The 17,183-nt window shown below is 51.4% G+C and overlaps 2 protein-coding genes across 2 annotated transcripts; both read left to right on the top strand.

Annotated features, from left to right (window-relative positions):
- The first annotated feature begins 945 nt into the window (after positions 1 to 945).
- On the top strand, positions 946 to 12,536 carry CEP85 (centrosomal protein 85). Its single transcript, XM_075173482.1, has 14 exons — positions 946 to 1,006; positions 2,500 to 2,571; positions 3,183 to 3,335; positions 5,621 to 6,345; positions 6,972 to 7,105; positions 7,873 to 7,990; positions 8,379 to 8,564; positions 8,920 to 9,072; positions 9,330 to 9,484; positions 10,004 to 10,124; positions 10,586 to 10,636; positions 10,723 to 10,830; positions 11,491 to 11,719; positions 11,989 to 12,536. The coding sequence occupies exons 2-14, from the start codon at positions 2,517 to 2,519 to the stop codon at positions 12,150 to 12,152; spliced, it is 2,352 nt and encodes a 783-aa protein (XP_075029583.1). The 5' UTR covers positions 946 to 1,006; positions 2,500 to 2,516; the 3' UTR covers positions 12,153 to 12,536.
- Positions 12,537 to 14,551: 2,015 nt separating this feature from the next.
- On the top strand, positions 14,552 to 16,569 carry SH3BGRL3 (SH3 domain binding glutamate rich protein like 3). The gene is given in 4 exon segments (XM_075173483.1): positions 14,552 to 14,627; positions 14,630 to 14,739; positions 15,090 to 15,257; positions 15,655 to 16,569. Coding segments are annotated over 4 exon segments (405 nt in total). The 5' UTR covers positions 14,552 to 14,566; the 3' UTR covers positions 15,721 to 16,569.
- The last annotated feature ends 614 nt before the right edge of the window (positions 16,570 to 17,183 follow it).

Below are 17,183 nucleotides of genomic sequence, written 5' to 3' on the forward strand. Positions count from 1 at the left end.
CATGGCCAGGGCGTACGCCAGGGCCCCCAGCAGCAGCGAGCCCACGGTGGTCGCTCTCAGCACCCACATAGGCCAGAAATGGGCCGTGTCCTCCGGGAGGGTGCGACAGGCTGGGCCCGGCTGGGCGACCACCTCCACGCAGCTCTCCCAGAGGCCATCGCTGAAGAAGGAGTCACGGGGATAGCCAGGCCGCTCGGGCAGCTCCCGCCTCTGCGGGGTGGCCGTGGCCGCCAACAGCAGCACCCAGCCCATGGGGGCCAGCGCCAGACCCCACACCAGGGAAAGGGTCCCCATTGCCAGCGAGGTCTCGCTGCCGGGGCTGACCCTGCCCGTGGAGCCGGGGAGGGAAGGTGACCCCGCACCACACGTGAGGAGCCCCGACGTGGCCGGGCATAAGGAAGGGCCCAGCGCCACGGCCTCTCTGCTGCCGGCACCCAGGGCAGCGCTGACCTTTCCGGCCGAGTGGGCAGAGGGGCACGAAGGGGCTGAGCTGGGGGCGGCTGCCCAGCCTCGCCCCTCAGCGGGGGCCTGGGCTGGCTGGGGGGTCCGGGGGGGACCCTGAGGGGGCGGTGGGGCCTGTGCGGTGAGGGAATGTGGGGGCAACGGTGGGGCTGGGCCCGCCTGGGAAGCGGGCAGGGCAGGCCCCGCCGCCCTGTACGAGCCTGGGCCGGGCCGGGCCGGGCCGGGCCCCGCCGCCGCCGGCACTGCGCAGGCGCAAGGGAAGCAGCCGCTGCCGCTCTTTCAGGCCCCGCCCTACGGGTGGCGACTGCGCACAGTTTTCCTCAGCCAGAAGCCGTCGTTCCCTCCGCGAAGCTGCGGGGAGGGGAATCAGCGTTCGGGTGAGCCAATGAGCGAGGGGCAAGGGCGGGGCCGGCGCGCCCGATAGGCTGCGGGGCAGGGAAGGGCGGGCGGGGCTCTGCCCCTTTTCCTCTGCCACTCCCCCCCCTCCCTCGAGGCTGTAACGGTCGCGGCGCGCGGGGCAGCGCGAGCGCCGCGGCGGAGCCAGGTGAGGGGGTCGGGCCCGCCCGGGAGCCGTCCCGCCGCCAGGCCTCGGGCCTCACGGGGCGGGCTCCGGCGTGGGGCAGCACCCCTCCCTGTGCTCCCCCCTCGGTGAAACCATCCCTTCTTGTCCGTCCCGGGCAGCTCGGCGGCCCCCGGCCCCGCGGGGTCAGGCCGTGCCTTCCAGGCGGTTGGGCCCCCCTCCCCTCCGAGGTCAACCGCCTTCCCCTCTCCCCTCCCTCCACCCGAATCACTCTGCTCCTCATCCCCTTCTGGGGGGCGAAGGGCGTCCCGTCCCCCCCCGCAGCCTGGCTTCACATCACGTACCCCCCAAGCTCTCCCCTACCGTCGGGTAAAGCGCTGCTCCCCCTCCCTTCGTGACCCACTTCTCCCTTCCCACCCCCTCTGCAGGGTCTGCCCTGTGCCCGCTGCTGGAAGGGGATGGTGTATAGGATGGCATAGGTGCTCTTCGTGGGGGGGTGTTGGTGAGAGGGTGGTGCTGAGTGAGGTGGGAATGCTTCGGTTGCTTTGTCTATTTTATTTCAAGGGCCCAGGCTTGAATTTCCCTGTTAACTGCCTGACTGTAGTGCTGGAGACTGAGATTTAAACTCGGGAATTTCAGAAACATGCCTAAATTAAACATAATAAGCACTGTGTTTGGCTAGAAGTGTTTTGCTACTTCACTGAGTGAAATGCTGCTTCTGGTTCATTATCCTATTGTATTCCCAATGTCTATCCTATGTTGTAAAATCTGTATATGTATGTTTTCTAAGAATTAATGGTTTCTGTTAGCTCTTTGAATCACTTAAGCAAAAATCTGTAACAGCTGGTGATCGAGGATTTAGTATTTGGCTGGTGGAGTGGAGAGAGGCCTTGAATTTCCATAGTGAAGCCTGAGAGCTGTAAATTATTCTTGCATCATCAGAGACAGGAAATTCACTGTCTGAAATACTCAGATAAGCAGATAAATTAGACCAAAGCTCTGGATAGATAATGATTGCCATTTATGGAACAGCAACGCTAAGTTTTGAATGACTGCGTTTCTGCATGTAGTTGCTGAGTGACCTCTACAGAGGGCAGAAATGAACTGGTTTAGAGTTAAGACTTTTAACGGGAAATTTTTAGTCTCTAGAGACATAAAGCCAGCGTGTAGGTACCATGGTGACTGATGCTCTATAAATAACTGCGATGGGGATAACACATGCCCCAGCTGAAAGGCGCTGCTGAACTGCTGCATACCTGGAGAATGTTGCAAACAGGAACTCTCCTCATTTCTCAGGCATGAAGAAAAGCTACAATAACTGCAAGGGTTTTTTTAAGTATTGCCTCTGTTGCTGTGGGGATGAAACAGAGGTACCCTTGGGAGGAGATGCTAATTAAATATGAAATACTGTGTAACTCTGAAGAGTAGCTGATGTGTATGTACCCTTCGCTGGGTTAGTGGGAACGGGGTTTGGTTTATGCTGATTTAAAATATGATTTTTATTTATTGCCCTGTAGTTCACTGGATAGATAAGATGGCTGCTCTTGAGAAACATCCAGACCTGAGGCTCCAGCAGAACAATCCATCGGGTAAGGACAGTCCTTTCTTTAAAGCCCTGCTGCGGTCAGATCCTGTTTCAGTTTCTCTGAGGAGACACGTGGCCCTGAGAAGAGTTCTTTCCTAAAAGCTTTTTATTAAAAACCCAATGTCTTATTCCTGCAAAATGAAACAATTGCATGGGTATGCAAGGGTAGAGAATCATTTGACAACGAGCCTGTCTCTTTAGTGATAACTGATAAATCTGGGAGAGTTCTTAACAGTCAATACAAAAATGTACCTTTAAATTAACCAGTTTTGCTGTGTGCCAATGCTGTTGCTCATCTTTTTAGTCTGAGTACCAGAGCATCAGCTGGGTGTAATATCACCAAACTTATCAATAGGAATATAACTTACTGCTTTTGCATTCTGACCTCCATAACATGATTGATTTTCAGTCTCCTGTTGATATTATTTGACTTCCTTGTGCTTGCTGTCATTTCCTTTTGCAAAAGAGATTTCTTTAGCAACAATATGGGGAGTCGAGCAAGGATCAGTCTGGGTTTTGGTAGCATGGGTAATTAGATATGGCTTAATTAGGTGTATTAAAAGGCTTTTCAGTCTGTTGGCTAAAACATAAATATCCCTGGCTTTTCCTCTCCAGATCCCAGCACCAGTCAGAAGAGTCATTTCTTGGAGACTGACTGGAAAACACCTATGTTGTCTGTGAAGTTCCAGAGCCGTGTCAGTCGCTGTTCAAGTGTGGCTGACAGCGGGGATGGGGGCATTGGGACCTCCTGCTCAGACAGCACAGAAGGTGACGGTCAGCATGGGGTCACACAGTAGCAGCCAAAGACTTCTTGGAAAACTTAGAAAGACTTCTTAGAAAACTTAGCCAAAGTTTTCTTAGAAGACCGACAAGCATTAAATAGCCTGATATTACTGAACACTAGAGTGTAAAACTTGGGGAGAGCAGAATCTGTAATGATGTTTGGAGACTGTTTCAAAACCAGTGCCTCAGCACGCAGATATGCTGCCTGAAATATAAACAAGTGATTAAGGGACTTGCTGTTTCTCTAAGCTAGTTTGGTTGTCTTCTAACTGTAGTAAGCATTTTTAACTGACTAAAAGAGCCACCTTGGTGATTTGCTGGTTCATATTGACCAACAAGTGATTTATCAGCAAGTCTGTTGTGTGATTTTTCTTTTTTTTTTAAGAAATAATTTGTAGGTGCCTCTAGAGACTTCAGATCAGTGTGCCTTTGGGCGTAAGCCTTCTCAGTGTTAGAGCCGTGTGCTTCTCACTGAAGAATGCTGCAGCCTTGCGCTCAGCTGAGGCACGTTCTGTGAAATTGTGTGTCCCAGCGATCCTTTCCACCTGTATTTTTATCTTCATCCATGAAAGTGACATAAACCACTATTGATTCACTGATTCTTCCTTCAGCAGTGAGGAGGTTTGTGTTGTTCTTTAACAGAATGCACTTCACACATTCATGTGTTTCACAAGCTGCCTTGAGCCTTTTGAATGAGCCATAGATCTTAATAATGCGTGAGTTGAAATGAAGGCTTTTTAGAAAGTCTGGCTTGTGGAAATATTGCTAGAAATATTACTAGAGCGCATGTTTAAGTGTCCCATCTAGCCTCTCTCAGGATAATAAAACTTCCAGTCACACGCTGAGGGCACGGGAGGTAACGATGGCCCTTTTGGAAATTGCCCTTCTGAACATTTGTAAGGTGGCCTTGTTTGTAAGAGCTGAGGCTGAGTTGCAGCCCTGACAGCTGGCTGAAGCACGCTGGCTTTCAGGTCAGTACATTAGTCAGAAGTGTTGTTGTGACGACCCTTAGCACACTCAAGGAACCGATTGCAGCATCCGCACGTGGCGTGCTGGTCAGAGAACTCGAGTTCCTGATAGTGATACTGGGGTATAAATTTAGGGGCTGTAAAAGGGAATTGTGCTGTCTCTTCCGTTTGCCGAGGTGAATGTGCTTGCGACCGCTTGGTAGCGTGGTGTCCTCTGGAGTTCCTAGGCACAGCCAAGTAATGTCTAAGGGATTTTCTCCCCCTCCTGCTCTTTTTTGAGGAGAGAGTCTTGTGCCTTTATTGTGATAGTTTTCCTGCAGTTTGACAGTCTTTTCAGAATCTGGTTTCGGTCATGTTCAAATTGTAACCTTTTACTCCTTCTTGTAACAATGCTTTGAGGTTACAAACAGGTGGGAGGGTGACCTTCCAGTCCTGTTGTTGGAGTAAAGAAACATCATGTGGGGATGGGCCTTCAGCCAAACCAATGAAGAAAACATTGTGTATCTGGGAGAAACCTGGAATTACTGCAATACACAGTGTATCGGGACGAGGAGTGGGAACAGGCACTTTGCTGTTTGCCTTTCTTAGCTCTTGCTGTTGCTGTATTGAAATCTGAGCGTTGCTAAGAATAACCCTGTATTTCCACGTAGCCAGGTTTGGTGCCCGTCTGACAGGACGGGCTCACGTTGGGGTGCGTGTGCTGAACTCTCATTTCCTGTGGCAATAAGGCGAGAGCCATTACTCTAGCCTCTAGAAAAAGCTCTTTTGCTGCAGCGTCCTGGAGGAGTTCGAAGGTCAACTGCCTGGTGATCTAGTGTCCAGCTATGTTTGAAGCTCATCATGGGCTTAGTGGAGGCTCCAGTTAGCTTTGGTTACGGTTCAGAGTCGCTGAGCTGTGGGACGGGCAGAACAGAATCAAGGTCTCAGTGTTCAGCTGAGTAAGTTTCAGCCTTTTTATTCAATTTAAAGGACTTGATTTCTAAATCTATAGAAAGATAACCTTATTGATTTAAGATTATGCTAGAGTAGCTTAAAAACAAGGGATTAAAAATGTGTACTGAACTAAACTTGGGTTCTCCCTGTGGTTTACGGTGGTAGGAAAATGTCAGCAGGCTCCTGAAACCTGTAGTGAGGGGGAACATAGGTGTGCCTTAGTCTTGCTGCTGCTGCTTAGGAGGACATGTTCAGGGGGGAAAGAATCGGGTTTTAAAATTCTTTTGGAAAGTTCAGCAGAGGAGTGGCTGTTCGTGTCGGAATATTTTCAGGGTTGTAATTAGAGCATCGCTCTTCTTCTTTCCCTAGACTTTTGCAATTCCAGTAACGGTTCCTCATTCCAGCCCATCAAAACCCAAGTGACCATCCCAACAGCCCATGTTATGCCTTCTACATTGGGTGCCTCACCCTCCAAGCTGTGCTCTGCGGGAGACCAGAGCTGTTCGCAGAGTACTTCAAAAACTGCTATGCCAGGGTCTGCTTCTGAACACGCAGGGCTCACGAGAAATGGAGACTTTAATGCTGGGAAATCATCTCAGGTGCCACCCAGGGATCTCTTGCGTCTCTATGGGTCTTCAGCGGAGAATGGTTTTGAGCAATCCTGGCATCCTGTTTCTGATCACATGAGAACAGAAGATACTTGGAAGTTTGACACCCCTGCCATTGAGCGCACCCTTAACCAGTCTCTCTTTCTGGATAGTTTGTGCACTGACCCTCTCCACAGGTTCCAGAAGTTCAATCCAAGCTCTGCGGCAGCTGAGGCAGGAAAGGACCATTATAAGGTGCTGCCAGAGAGTAAGCAAGCGGCAGGGGCTAACGGAGCCTGTGAGCCCCAGGACGGAACGTGGCCAAGCGGGAGCAGGCTGATGCCAACAGGACTCCAGGCCAACAATTTCTTTTCAAAACCTGTAACTCCTTCATCTCGACCATGGATGCAAGAAGCCTGCACGCTACATCCACACGAGAGGGTCTGCGAGCTCAGTGCTTGGAAACAACAGCTGGAGAAAGTGCGATTACAGATAGAGCAAATGCAGGTAGGGAGCTGTTTGTGTGAATGTATGAGTTTGAAACCCTTCCTGTCTCTTTAGTCATGAATCGTTGTCCCAGACTTATGAAGCAAGGGGGAAAATGTCTGATGCGTCTCCCTGTCTTACACCGAAAGTCTCTTAACGATGTGTTTTTACAACGTGGTGTCACAGGTATCATTTGACATGCTGCTTATGTAGAGCAGCCCTGTATTATGTTGCAGCACTGCACAACGGTTCCGCTAGAAATTGCACAGAAAAAGCATGCCAAGAAGTTCTTAACAGTTTCTAGAATAATTGTATTCTGTATCTAGAGTTAGGAAACGCTTTTTTTGAAAAGATGCATAAAACTAACTGCAGTTTATTAGATGGACACAGTTTGTTTATCACCTCCCACCAGCTGTACCCTAATGGAGACAAATTGTTTCCAGCGAGCTAGCACAGTGGTCTAAAATTATTTGTTAATCTCCAGTTGTGCTTGGGCAAAGTTACTTGTTATTGGACATCGACAGAGACTGAAATAGCTATGTCCTGGCATGCAGATGAGCACACAGTGTGCAAAATAGCTCTAGCAATGTTGCAATTACCTCTGTGGAGCACAAACCTCTCCCTTCTTGTTTTGTCTCCTCTTTCAGTTGCAAAATGGAGGTGCCTGCCACCATCCCTCGATGTATTCTCCTTCGCTGCCTACACCTGATCCAGCCCAGTGGATCAATATCCTGAACTCCAATGAAAACCTACTCAAGGAGAAAGAGCTTCTCATTGACAGGTGAGAGTTTGATACTGACGTGTGGTTTAAGGACTCCAGTGCATTTCCGTTTTGAAAGTACCAGGAAAAGCTCATATCTCAGAGTCCTTTTTACCCGATTGAGCTTTTTTTATTGCAAAGAAGATAATAACCTTTGAGAACAGCTCTTCCCCCTCTTCCTCTAGGAAGTAGTGATCCTGAAGGGTTCAAATAAACTTTGGTTATGGTTTTCTGTGTTTTATAAGGGATGAAGATTTCTGTTTACATCACGATTATGTGGAATGTCAAAACTACTGCGTTTTTGCTTGAGGACTTTCTGGGAGCTCTTTGAGATCTTTATTTTAAATTTGTTCTTTGTGAGTTTGGGCTGGCAAACACCACTTCTCATACCTGACGCTAGTGGTCCATAAGCTTTTCGGAAAAGCAAGTCCTCATGAAAGCTGCTGTCAGCATTTGGACTGTAAATACTTTTTCTGCTTGCTCATTTCGAGTCCTCTGTTCATTTTGCTCATAAGCTCTGCAGCCAAGCTGGATCCTCCAAAGCATGCAAGGCTTCTGTGTTTTATGTATAATCCTTGCTGGGGGGGGAGGCTTTGAAAGGGAGGGGAGGGAAGAAAAGTTAATATCAATTGTAAAAAAAGTCAGAATGGACATCTTTCAGATTATTTCTCTGCAAGTCAGTTCTGAGTGGCAGAGTTGTCTTTCTGTTCTGCTTGTCGCTGTATGGAGCATTAGAATTGTGGTGGCACTGTTCATGTTGTATTGCTCTACCTGTTTTTTTTTTACAGACAAAGACAACACATATCCCAGTTGGAGCAGAAGGTCCGTGAAAGTGAGCTGCAGGTTCACAGTGCCCTGCTTGGCTGTCCAGCACCCTACGGAGATGTCTACATGCTGAGAATGCAGGTAATTGGGTGCAACAGGATGTCAGTAAGAAATATGTATTGAATCCAACGGCCCTACCACTTGTCCTTAGGTGTTTCCTGAGTAGGAGGGCTATGCAGAGTAAAACTATCCTTTGTATGGGGTCCCGATTACCTGTCGTCTCTGAGGTCTTCTGTGACTCTTGAGATTTCAAGCCCTGAAGTACGATGGTTTGTTTAGAAGCTGTGCTAGTGATGCACACACCTGACAGCACTGACAAGTGCTGTTTCAGATACTGCAGTGTATAAGATGGGCTGAATGATGTTTGGGAATTAGGAGGGCTGAGAACACAGCAGCTGCTGCTTAGTGCCAGTTTGTAACTAACGGTTAGCTCCGACAGACAGAATTCACAGGCTGTCTCTGTTTGCAGGAGCTGCAGCGGGAGAACACGTTTCTTCGAGCGCAGTTCACAGAGAAGACTGAATCCCTCAGTAAGGAGAAGATTGAACTGGAGAGAAAACTGGCTGCTGCAGAGGTGGATGCAAAGCTGATCCGGGAGTCGCTGAAGGAAACTATGCAGAAACATGCAGAGGAGTTAAAGAAACAGGAAGAAAGGGTATGATCCCGTTGCTCTAGCAATGGGAAGGTGTTTTTTCTTCGAGAAGCTAAAAGTCAATGTAGTGCCTAGGTGAAAGTCTTCTGTGGCAATGTGTTATTGTAGATATTTTCTGATCTCCTTGTAGAATTCTTTGGTTTATAAGCAAAAGCCCTTCCTCCTGCAGTTAGAAGTATTTCAGTACCTCCTCTTTTAACCAGAGCAGAAGCCTGTCTTTAGCTAAGTGAGCTGTTGAGTTAGTGATCTTGTCTTTTGGTGTTGTGCTATACAAAAAGATAAATTAGTGGGCTTACAGAGGACTGAAGAACGGAAAAGAAATTTTATAAACTAAACTTGTATATAACTGTCCCTGCAGGTAAAGGGAAGAGACAAACACATTAATAATCTTAAAAAGAAATGCCAGAAGGAGTCTGACCAAAACAGGGAGAGACAACAGAGAATTGAGACCCTGGAACGATACCTGGCTGATCTACCAACCCTTGAGGACCACCAGAAACAGAGTCAGAAGGTAAAACTTCCTCTGAGTTGTGATGGTGACTCTTCACATACTTGCTCAGGTGGCTTTTCTACAGCTGCAGATAATCCCCTGCGCAGCTGCCCAAGTAAAGTTGTGGTCTGACCTTTTTGGAGGAGGAATGTTCTGAGCTATAGCTGAGAGTTGCCACATAGGTAGTAAAAATCTGCCTTGCGAATGTAGTTGAAACGTGACGTGTGTGGTGAAACCCCTGGGGGGTCTCTAGAGTGTTGTGATGGTCTTTGTTGCAGCTGAAGGAATCTGAACTGAAGAGTACTGCTATGCAGGAAACAGTGCTGGCACTGGAAACGGAGCTTGGAGATGTCCGGGCTGCTTTCAGGGAGCAAGAGATGCAGCTAGAAACCCAAAAACACAAGGAAATGGAGCTTCTTTCCACTGTGCGCAGGTAAAAATCTGGAGGATGAGAATAAGCTTCATCTTAGCACTGAAGTAATTGCTGCACAAGAACAGTGATGATTCAGCACAGCCACTGTCCCCCCTGTCAGAACTAGGTTACCATGGATTTGTGATGATTATGTGAGCGCTCGCCAAAACACCGTGTTCAAACTCTGTGTGCCACCAGTGGAGGGTGGGAGCAGAACCAGATGGCTGAAAGAAAGGAGGCCCCTGTTTTGTCACCTGGGTTTGTCTGTGTCCTCAGGTTATTGCTCTCAACCGTAACTCCTTGCAAAATGGGCCTACGTAATCTGTAATCGTTGCATCTCTGCAAACGTGCCAATATCATGGGCAGGGCTGTGTCCAGGGAGAGGGACTCCTTCCTTCACAGCCCTTGCAGTTTGCAAGCTGGGATGCAAACAGGGCAACGCTGACACCTGATACGAAAATCATTCACTGCCTCATATTGTTTAGTGAGGGAAACACTCCAAATAAAGCTGGTTTTCCCATGGTGTTCTGCTAATTTCAGCTTGCAGGACAAGATGCAGCAATGTGTAAAGAATGCAGAGAGAGGACCGCCTGCCCAGGATGCGGAGAGACAGAAAATAGAAAATGACTCTCTGAAGAAAGAATGCGACTGCCTCAGGAAGGTAACAGGCTGTCCCAGCTGGGCATCACACATTTTTCCTTCCACTGAGTCACACCAGGCACTAAAATGAAATCAAGGACTTTTGCAGTCGTAGGCAGGCACAATCACAGTGAAGCAGCAGTTCCTGGAATTCCAAACTGAGGGGCTTTAAAAGCTGTTCTTGGTGTGATAACTATGCACTCCTACAGTAACACTGGAGAGAAGTTGCAGAATGCACCAGAGCGGGGAGAAAAACCACAAGAATGCAACTTCTCCAGTCTGTTTTTAGCTAACACTTCTAATGGTGCCTTTTATCAGGTGCCTTTCATCAGGGAATCTAAGTCCATTACTAACAGAGGCAGTGATTAAAGCAGTAAGTGGACAGGAAAGAGAAGGAGAGGGGTTGCTGTCCTACTGAAGGAGAAATCCTGGTGGTATTACTGGGTCTGTGGCCAGTTCTGATGCCTCTGCTTTTGATTCCAGATTGTGGACAAACAGCAGAAGAAGATGGAGCAGTTGTCCTTGCAAGTAAAGGTGAGAGGTGACTGTGGAGGGACCTAGAACTTGAGAATCTGCTGTGAAGTGAGTTAGACTTACGACTTTCCCATGGTCTCTTCCAGAACCTGGAAGAACAGGTGGCCCAGGAAGAGGGGACAAGCCAAGCTCTGAAAGAGGAGGCGATGAGAAGAGACAATGCACTGCAGCAGCTCCGGACCGCTGTGAAAGAGGTCAGAGCAGGAGTGTTTAGAGTGCCCGAGCATAGCAGTTGAATGAACAATGGATTGTCTTTTAGCAAGGCCCTTAATTTGCAGTCAGCAGCACCACCTCTTCTGCCTCCTGCTAGTCAGTTGCCCTGTCAGTGTTCTGAAAGGAGCTCTTCTGTTCAAAAGCAGGAGGAGAAAGGCAGTTTCTGCCTTGGGAACTTCAGCTGGGGCTGCAGGTTGTGGCGGAGGACACTGAGCTTGCCAGCTGGGGGCAGCAAGGCAGCGAGCAGGAGTCTCGACTGCAGCCCTGGCTGAAGGGCAGGGCTGAGCCCCGCTCTCAAACCTGAAGGAAGCCAAGCACAACGGCAGCCCTTGAGGGAAGGGATGGCCAGTGTTGGGGTGCGCAGCTGGTGCACAACCTCCTGGAAGCTTATTTTGTTGCATCATGCCTCAGCCGGGACAGTGCAGTGTCATGGGGCGCTTCCTGTCTGAGTCAGGAGAGCCGAATGCTCACACCCTGTAGGACTGACGCTCGCTCATCTGGCGAGAGTCTGGAGGGCTTGATGTAAACCACCTCCTCCTGCCCTCGGTGCTCCCATCATCATCGAGCAGTTGCGTTAAGTCGCTTTAAGTGTGCTAGTTCTGCACCAAGTGACCGCTCACCTGCTGTGTCCGTTTGTTCAGCTTTCAGTGCAGAACCAGGATCTCATTGAGAAGAACCTGACCCTTCAGGAGCGACTCCGGCAGGCAGAGCTAACAACCCAGCCGCTGCCTGCCGAGACAGCCCGCCTCGCCCAGGAGTTGCACAGCGAGCTGGCCAGTTGTCTGCAGGATTTGCAGTCTGTCTACAGCATTGTCACTCAGAGGGCTCAGGGCAAGGATCCCAACCTGTCTCTGCTCCTAGGCATTCGCTGTAAGTATGCGGAGTGATGGCAGAGCAAACCCTTTGGTTCCTGCGCTGTGGCAGAATTAAATAATTCATGTACAGCGTGGAAGGTTCTCATCTTTCTGGGATTCTGAACCTTCTTTCTGTGGCTAGCTAGCTTTAAAGGTGCATGCTGTAATAACTAAATGTTAAGTAGTACCTCTTTTGCAAATGTTGTTTTTTCTGGCTCGCTTGCAAATGTGTGTGATCCTTGGTAAGAATTGCACGTGAGGTAACTCCCTTCTCTGACTCTACAGCTGTGCAGACCTCTGCTAAGGAGAAGGACGACTTGCTGAGCCCTGATGGACTTGCAAAGAAACTGGTGGAGGTAAAACAGCTTCACAAAGAGGTGGAGGACTTAAGGACAGCAATATCTGACAGATATGCTCAGGACATGGGAGACAACTGCATCACCCAGTAAAGAACGCTCCCCAAAGTAAGACAGGAAATGAAGACTTGAAACCCTCAGGAGCCTAGAGCTCCTACAACCCAAAACCTATTCAGCACTTTACCATCCCTTTGCTCGGGTACAAGATGTGTGACTTATCCAATCTGTGAGCAATCAGGGGGTTTGTTGCCAGAAGTGTTTAGCTGCTGACTGGCTAACTGGAATCGTTCAGGGCTTCGGTGTCGGGCTTTGCAGTAGCTTTGATCTTGTGGAATGTGTTTATGCTGTGTTTGCTGGAGCTGGTGTGGTCTCTGATGCTGGGAGATGAATTCTGAATTGCCTTCCAGGCATGTCAAATGCTGAACATGCAAATGTGACAGTTAAAATCATCACTAAAAGGAAATGTATGCCCTGGTCTTTCTGATACGTTCTCTGCGCAGATCCTGCGTGACTAGTAAGACCAGAGGATTATCAGAGTGTTCAAGGGAGTATCTGTGGACTTCCTAGGCAAGCGGGTGTGCCCGTTGTACTACTGCTAATTACGTCAAGGTGCTACAGGCTCCTCAGATGCTGTGTGCACAGTTCTGGCTTGGATGCTTGTGTCCTGCTTCATGGAGCAGGACCTGCTTTCCTCAGGTAAATGCAACCGGAGTCTTTCAGTAGCCAACAGGAGTTGGGGAATAAAGCAACTCTAAAAGACGACTCTGAAAATGCTCCCCCTGGGCACTGTTACCCCAGAAGCCTTAAGCCTTTTATCCCCCCGAAACAGCACTCTGCGTGTGGGTATGAATCAGACTGCAGAGGAAGCGGATTGATGCTGAAGTGCCTTAATGTGCTAGAGAACCCTCCTGTCCCCACGCTGCTTTGTGCCTAACGCATCTGCTGGCAGGGTGAGGAACTGCTGGTTCTTGTAGCAGCCTTTAGAGCCATCTCAAACAATCCCGGGGAGCCTTGAATGTCTGCAGCCCCTGCCAGAGCCGCAGAGAGCCTCTGTGCCCCCGAGGGACCCCGCTGCAGGCCAGCGAGGAGACACACCTCTGCTTGGCACTCTGCTTGCTAGAGAGAAAGCCATCCTGGTCCTAACATGGCAGGAGGGAACAGCTGGATCTGAGAGCTCTTCTGATGCCTGCGAGGCAGTGACCACTCAGGCTTTGTTGTAGCCCTGCCCCTTGTGCTCTGGGAGCTCCCTGTTCCTCTGCTAAATAACGAGATTTCTAAATAAATCAGCATGGGATGTGGTTCACTTTGTCACAAGCCTCCTTAACCTTAGTGGCAACTTCACAGCATTGAGTGCTTGCTTGTGACAATGCTGTGGTGCTGAGGGTGGAACTTTTTTGGTTTTCAGCTTGAGTTAAGAGCAAGTTAAGAAGTTGGTTATATGACAGGGGGAAAATACTGTTGAAACTTGTCTGTTTGCTTGCTCTTGGTTCACGTTGGGGCTGCGAGCCCTAAGTTTGGGAGAAATGCTTTCGTTATTCCTTTGTGTTAAAATTTAAGACCAAATCCGTTTTGTTCTTAGCGTTTGGCCACCGCGGGTGATGGTGGCAACAAATTGGTTAGTTTGCTGTCCCGAGCTACCCCCTGCGCGGCACGGGGAGAGAGTGCAGCAGTGTCTGCCGGGCAGCCAGCTGTCTGCCCTGTTCTTTCCGCATCTGGTGTCTTGCATTTCTGGCTGTTTCTGTCCCCAGGCTGCTGCTGCCATGCTGCTGTACTGAGCTAAATGTGGGCCAAGGCTATTTCTTGAAGTCATTTGTCCTGGCTGCTGGGAGCTCTGTAGGCACCGGGGTGCAGAGCAGCACCAGCTGTGGAAGTTGCTCCCTCCCACAGGTTAGCAGGGTGCTGTTTGGCACCATCCCCTTTTCCCTGCATTCTCCTGGGGTGCAAGCAGGAGATCTGGTTCCCCGGTGTCGTGTGAGGACATGTTTGCCCCCTGCAGAGCTGGCTGCGCAAACGGGATCGCGGCTGAAACCCCATCTCGGCCGATGCTTGGAGCCCCTGTCCCAGCAGCTGGGCTGCCCGGGGGGGGAGGAGAAATGCGCCCACCTCATCCTCCTGCAAAACCGGACCTGTCCGGCTAAGATGGTGATCCCAGCTGCCGTACCCGTGCCTGCCTCTCCGTGCGGGGGAGACCTGGGGTCTTTCTTCACAGAGCACCCCGGAGAGGGGTGGCAGGACCACGGTCCCACCCTGTCCCACGTTCTCGCCCTGTCCCGGTTCCCTGCGCTCTGCCCGGCGCTGCGTGTCCCCCCGTCGCGTTGGGCGCAGTGTATTTACACCAGCCTTTGTCTCACCCCCTTGTTTGTACTGAGTATTTTGAGTATAAAATAAAGCTGCTCTGCTCCACTCGTGCGAAGCGGTGCCGTGCGGAGGGCGGGCCGGGGCCGGGCTGCCCGGTGGGGGCGGTGGCTGCCCGGGGCAGGGCCGCTGCCGGGCCCCGCCGACGCCGCATGCCCGGGCCCGCCGGCCCCATTGGTCCCCGCAGTCACATGCCGGGCGGCGGCGGGGCCGCCCGCTCCCTCCCTCCGAGCCTCCCTCCGCCGGGCTGAGCGCAGGGAGCGGCCGCGATCGCAGCATGAGCACCCTCAAGGTCTACAGCACCTCGGTGACCGGATCCCGGGAGGTGAGCGGCGGCGGGGCTCCGCGCCCCGGCGGGGCAGGGCTGGGCGCCCCCGGGCCCCTCTTCCCTCGGGTGGGCGTCTCTTCCCCGTGGAGCTGCGAAGCCCCCCCGCCCCATCCCCTCCCCTGCTCACGCTGCCCCGGCCCCTTCCCCCGGATCCATCCCGCCGTGCTGGGTGTGTCCCCCCACGCAGGGCCCAGCCCCGTGGGCCAGGTGGGGTCTGGACCGTGGCCCATGAGGAGCGGTCGCTCCGTGAGCGCTGTGCTGAGTGTGGCTGGCACGCTGGGGTGCGTGCCCGCCCTTCGGGCTCCTCTCCAGCTCCCCGTAACCTGCCTTTCCCGCCCGGGTTCCAGATCAAATCCCAACAGAGTGAAGTAACCAGAATCCTCGATGGGAAAAACATCAAGTACGAGCTGGTGGATATCTCCCAGGACAACGCTCTCCGGGAGGAGATGAGGGCGAAGGCAGGCAACCCCAAAGCCATCCCACCCCAGATCGTCAACGGAGACCACTACTGCGGGGTAAGGCTCGTGCTCTGTGCTGGGGGTAAGCACCGTGGAGCTTGGGTGGTGGGCAATAATCCCGTCCTCTTGTTTTTGCTGCAAACGGTGTCAAGACGCCTTTCAAAAGGCATTTGGCGTGAGGTGCACGGACAAGGCGCTGCCAGGGTTAACGGGCATTTGGAGCACGGTGGCTTGTGAAAACTGGGACCCAGGCAGGGGGACGCTGGGTGACCGTGGGCAGCGGGGCTGCGCTGTGCGGGGCTGTCCCCGCTTCTCCCTGTCGTCCTCTATGTGACTGTCACCCCTGTTGTGAACCAGTTTGTGCTGTGCGCTCAGGGGACCCCGTGCTGCCTGACCGGCAGAAGCGTGCAGCTCACCCTTGCCTTGTGAGCAACCGTGTGGCTTTTCCCTGCAGGATTACGAGCTCTTTGTGGAAGCGGTGGAGCAAAACACCCTGCAGGAGTTTCTGAAGCTGGCCTGAGCCCCGGGCTCCCCTCCCGTCCTGGACTCTACCTGCATTCCTGAGCACCCTCATCTCCGACCACCTTCACTTCCAGGTTGTCAGCGCTGTCCTGGCACCGTGACCTTTATCCCAGCATAGGGAATCCCATGACCAAAACTACTCATTGCAGCTGCCTACGATTCCCTCCTGCCTAACCCTGATATCATCTCAGAGGGATCCAAAGAAAGTCTGACGCTCGCTGCGCATGGCCTTTGAACAAAGCTGGGCCTGGCTCACACCGCAGCTTCCAGTGCCTCTGTAAACAGCAAAACCTCTGGGGCTGTGTGAAGTGCAGCCGTCCGCCGGCCCTCTCCTCTGCAGGGAGAGCTTCTGCTTCAGGGGGGAAGGGCTTAGGGTTGCATGTTACTTCCCACTTCTCCCAGTTGCTGTTAAAATTGTAAATCCTGCTGCCTCACTTCCTTTATTTTTTAATTTTTTTTTTCTTCATCTCAACTGCAACTAAGTTGATTTTTGTTTGTTTTGTTTTTAATGCAAAAATACTGCACGAAGCTGGGGTCTGACCACCCAGCGCGGAGAAGGCCGGGGCTGGGGGCGAAGGCCGGTGTCTGCCTGGGGGGATGGATGGGCTCAGAAGTGGGACCCGCGCTGCTCCGTCTGCCCTCCGCTGTGATGCGGTGCAGGGCTCCCTCGTGAGCGTTAATGGCTCAGGGCTGCTCCAGAACAGCTGATGCTCCAGCTGTCTTATCTTTCCTCTTTGAGTTGGCTTTTTTGCAACCCGGACCAAGTGCATTTTGTTTTCCTGCCAAAAAGCAAGTTTATAACCAGTGTTGTCTTCCGAGATGCTATTAAATGTTACTGTACCTTTCACGTCGGTACTTGTGGGTTTCTTTTAAATTTGGTTTTATTTTCACTACAGGTTAAACATCACCCTATGTAATGATTCTGAGTCGTTTCCAGCTCAGAGAAGCTGAGTCAGTTGTACTCACTGCTGCAGCCTGACACAAAGATCTTAACGCCTTAGATTGCTGCCGCTAATCAAAGGCTGACAGGACTTGTCTGAATATCCTGCAGCGCGGTAGGGACAGGTACCTCTCTCCAGCATTCCTCTCCTCTGCGTGGTGAGAACGGCAGCCTGGGGGAGGGACAGCTTCAGCCAGACACATGAGCGAAAAACAAACCCCCGGCACAAAGGTTACCTGGGCGGTTATAGACCAGGATATAGAGGGGCAGTGGAAAAGGCTGCCCTATAGGAGGGTGCCCTGTATGCGCTATAGGTGGAAAAAGGAGGAAGCTAATTTAGAGCTGTGGGGATTGAGTCACTGGTCATGGGGAGCCCGTGGAAGCGGCTGGTTTGCAGTGGTGCTTCCTGTATTTGAGTTGTGCAGGGTCCAGCTCTGGTTGGAGGGGTCCGGAACGCTCTGGGCATCCTGCCCCCTTCCACGGCAACCGCACCTCTGAAATCTTGATGGAAGTGGAAACTG

The sequence above is a fragment of the Calonectris borealis genome, chromosome 25, assembly GCF_964195595.1.
Source record: "Calonectris borealis chromosome 25, bCalBor7.hap1.2, whole genome shotgun sequence".
In the NCBI taxonomy this organism is placed as follows: domain Eukaryota; kingdom Metazoa; phylum Chordata; class Aves; order Procellariiformes; family Procellariidae; genus Calonectris; species Calonectris borealis.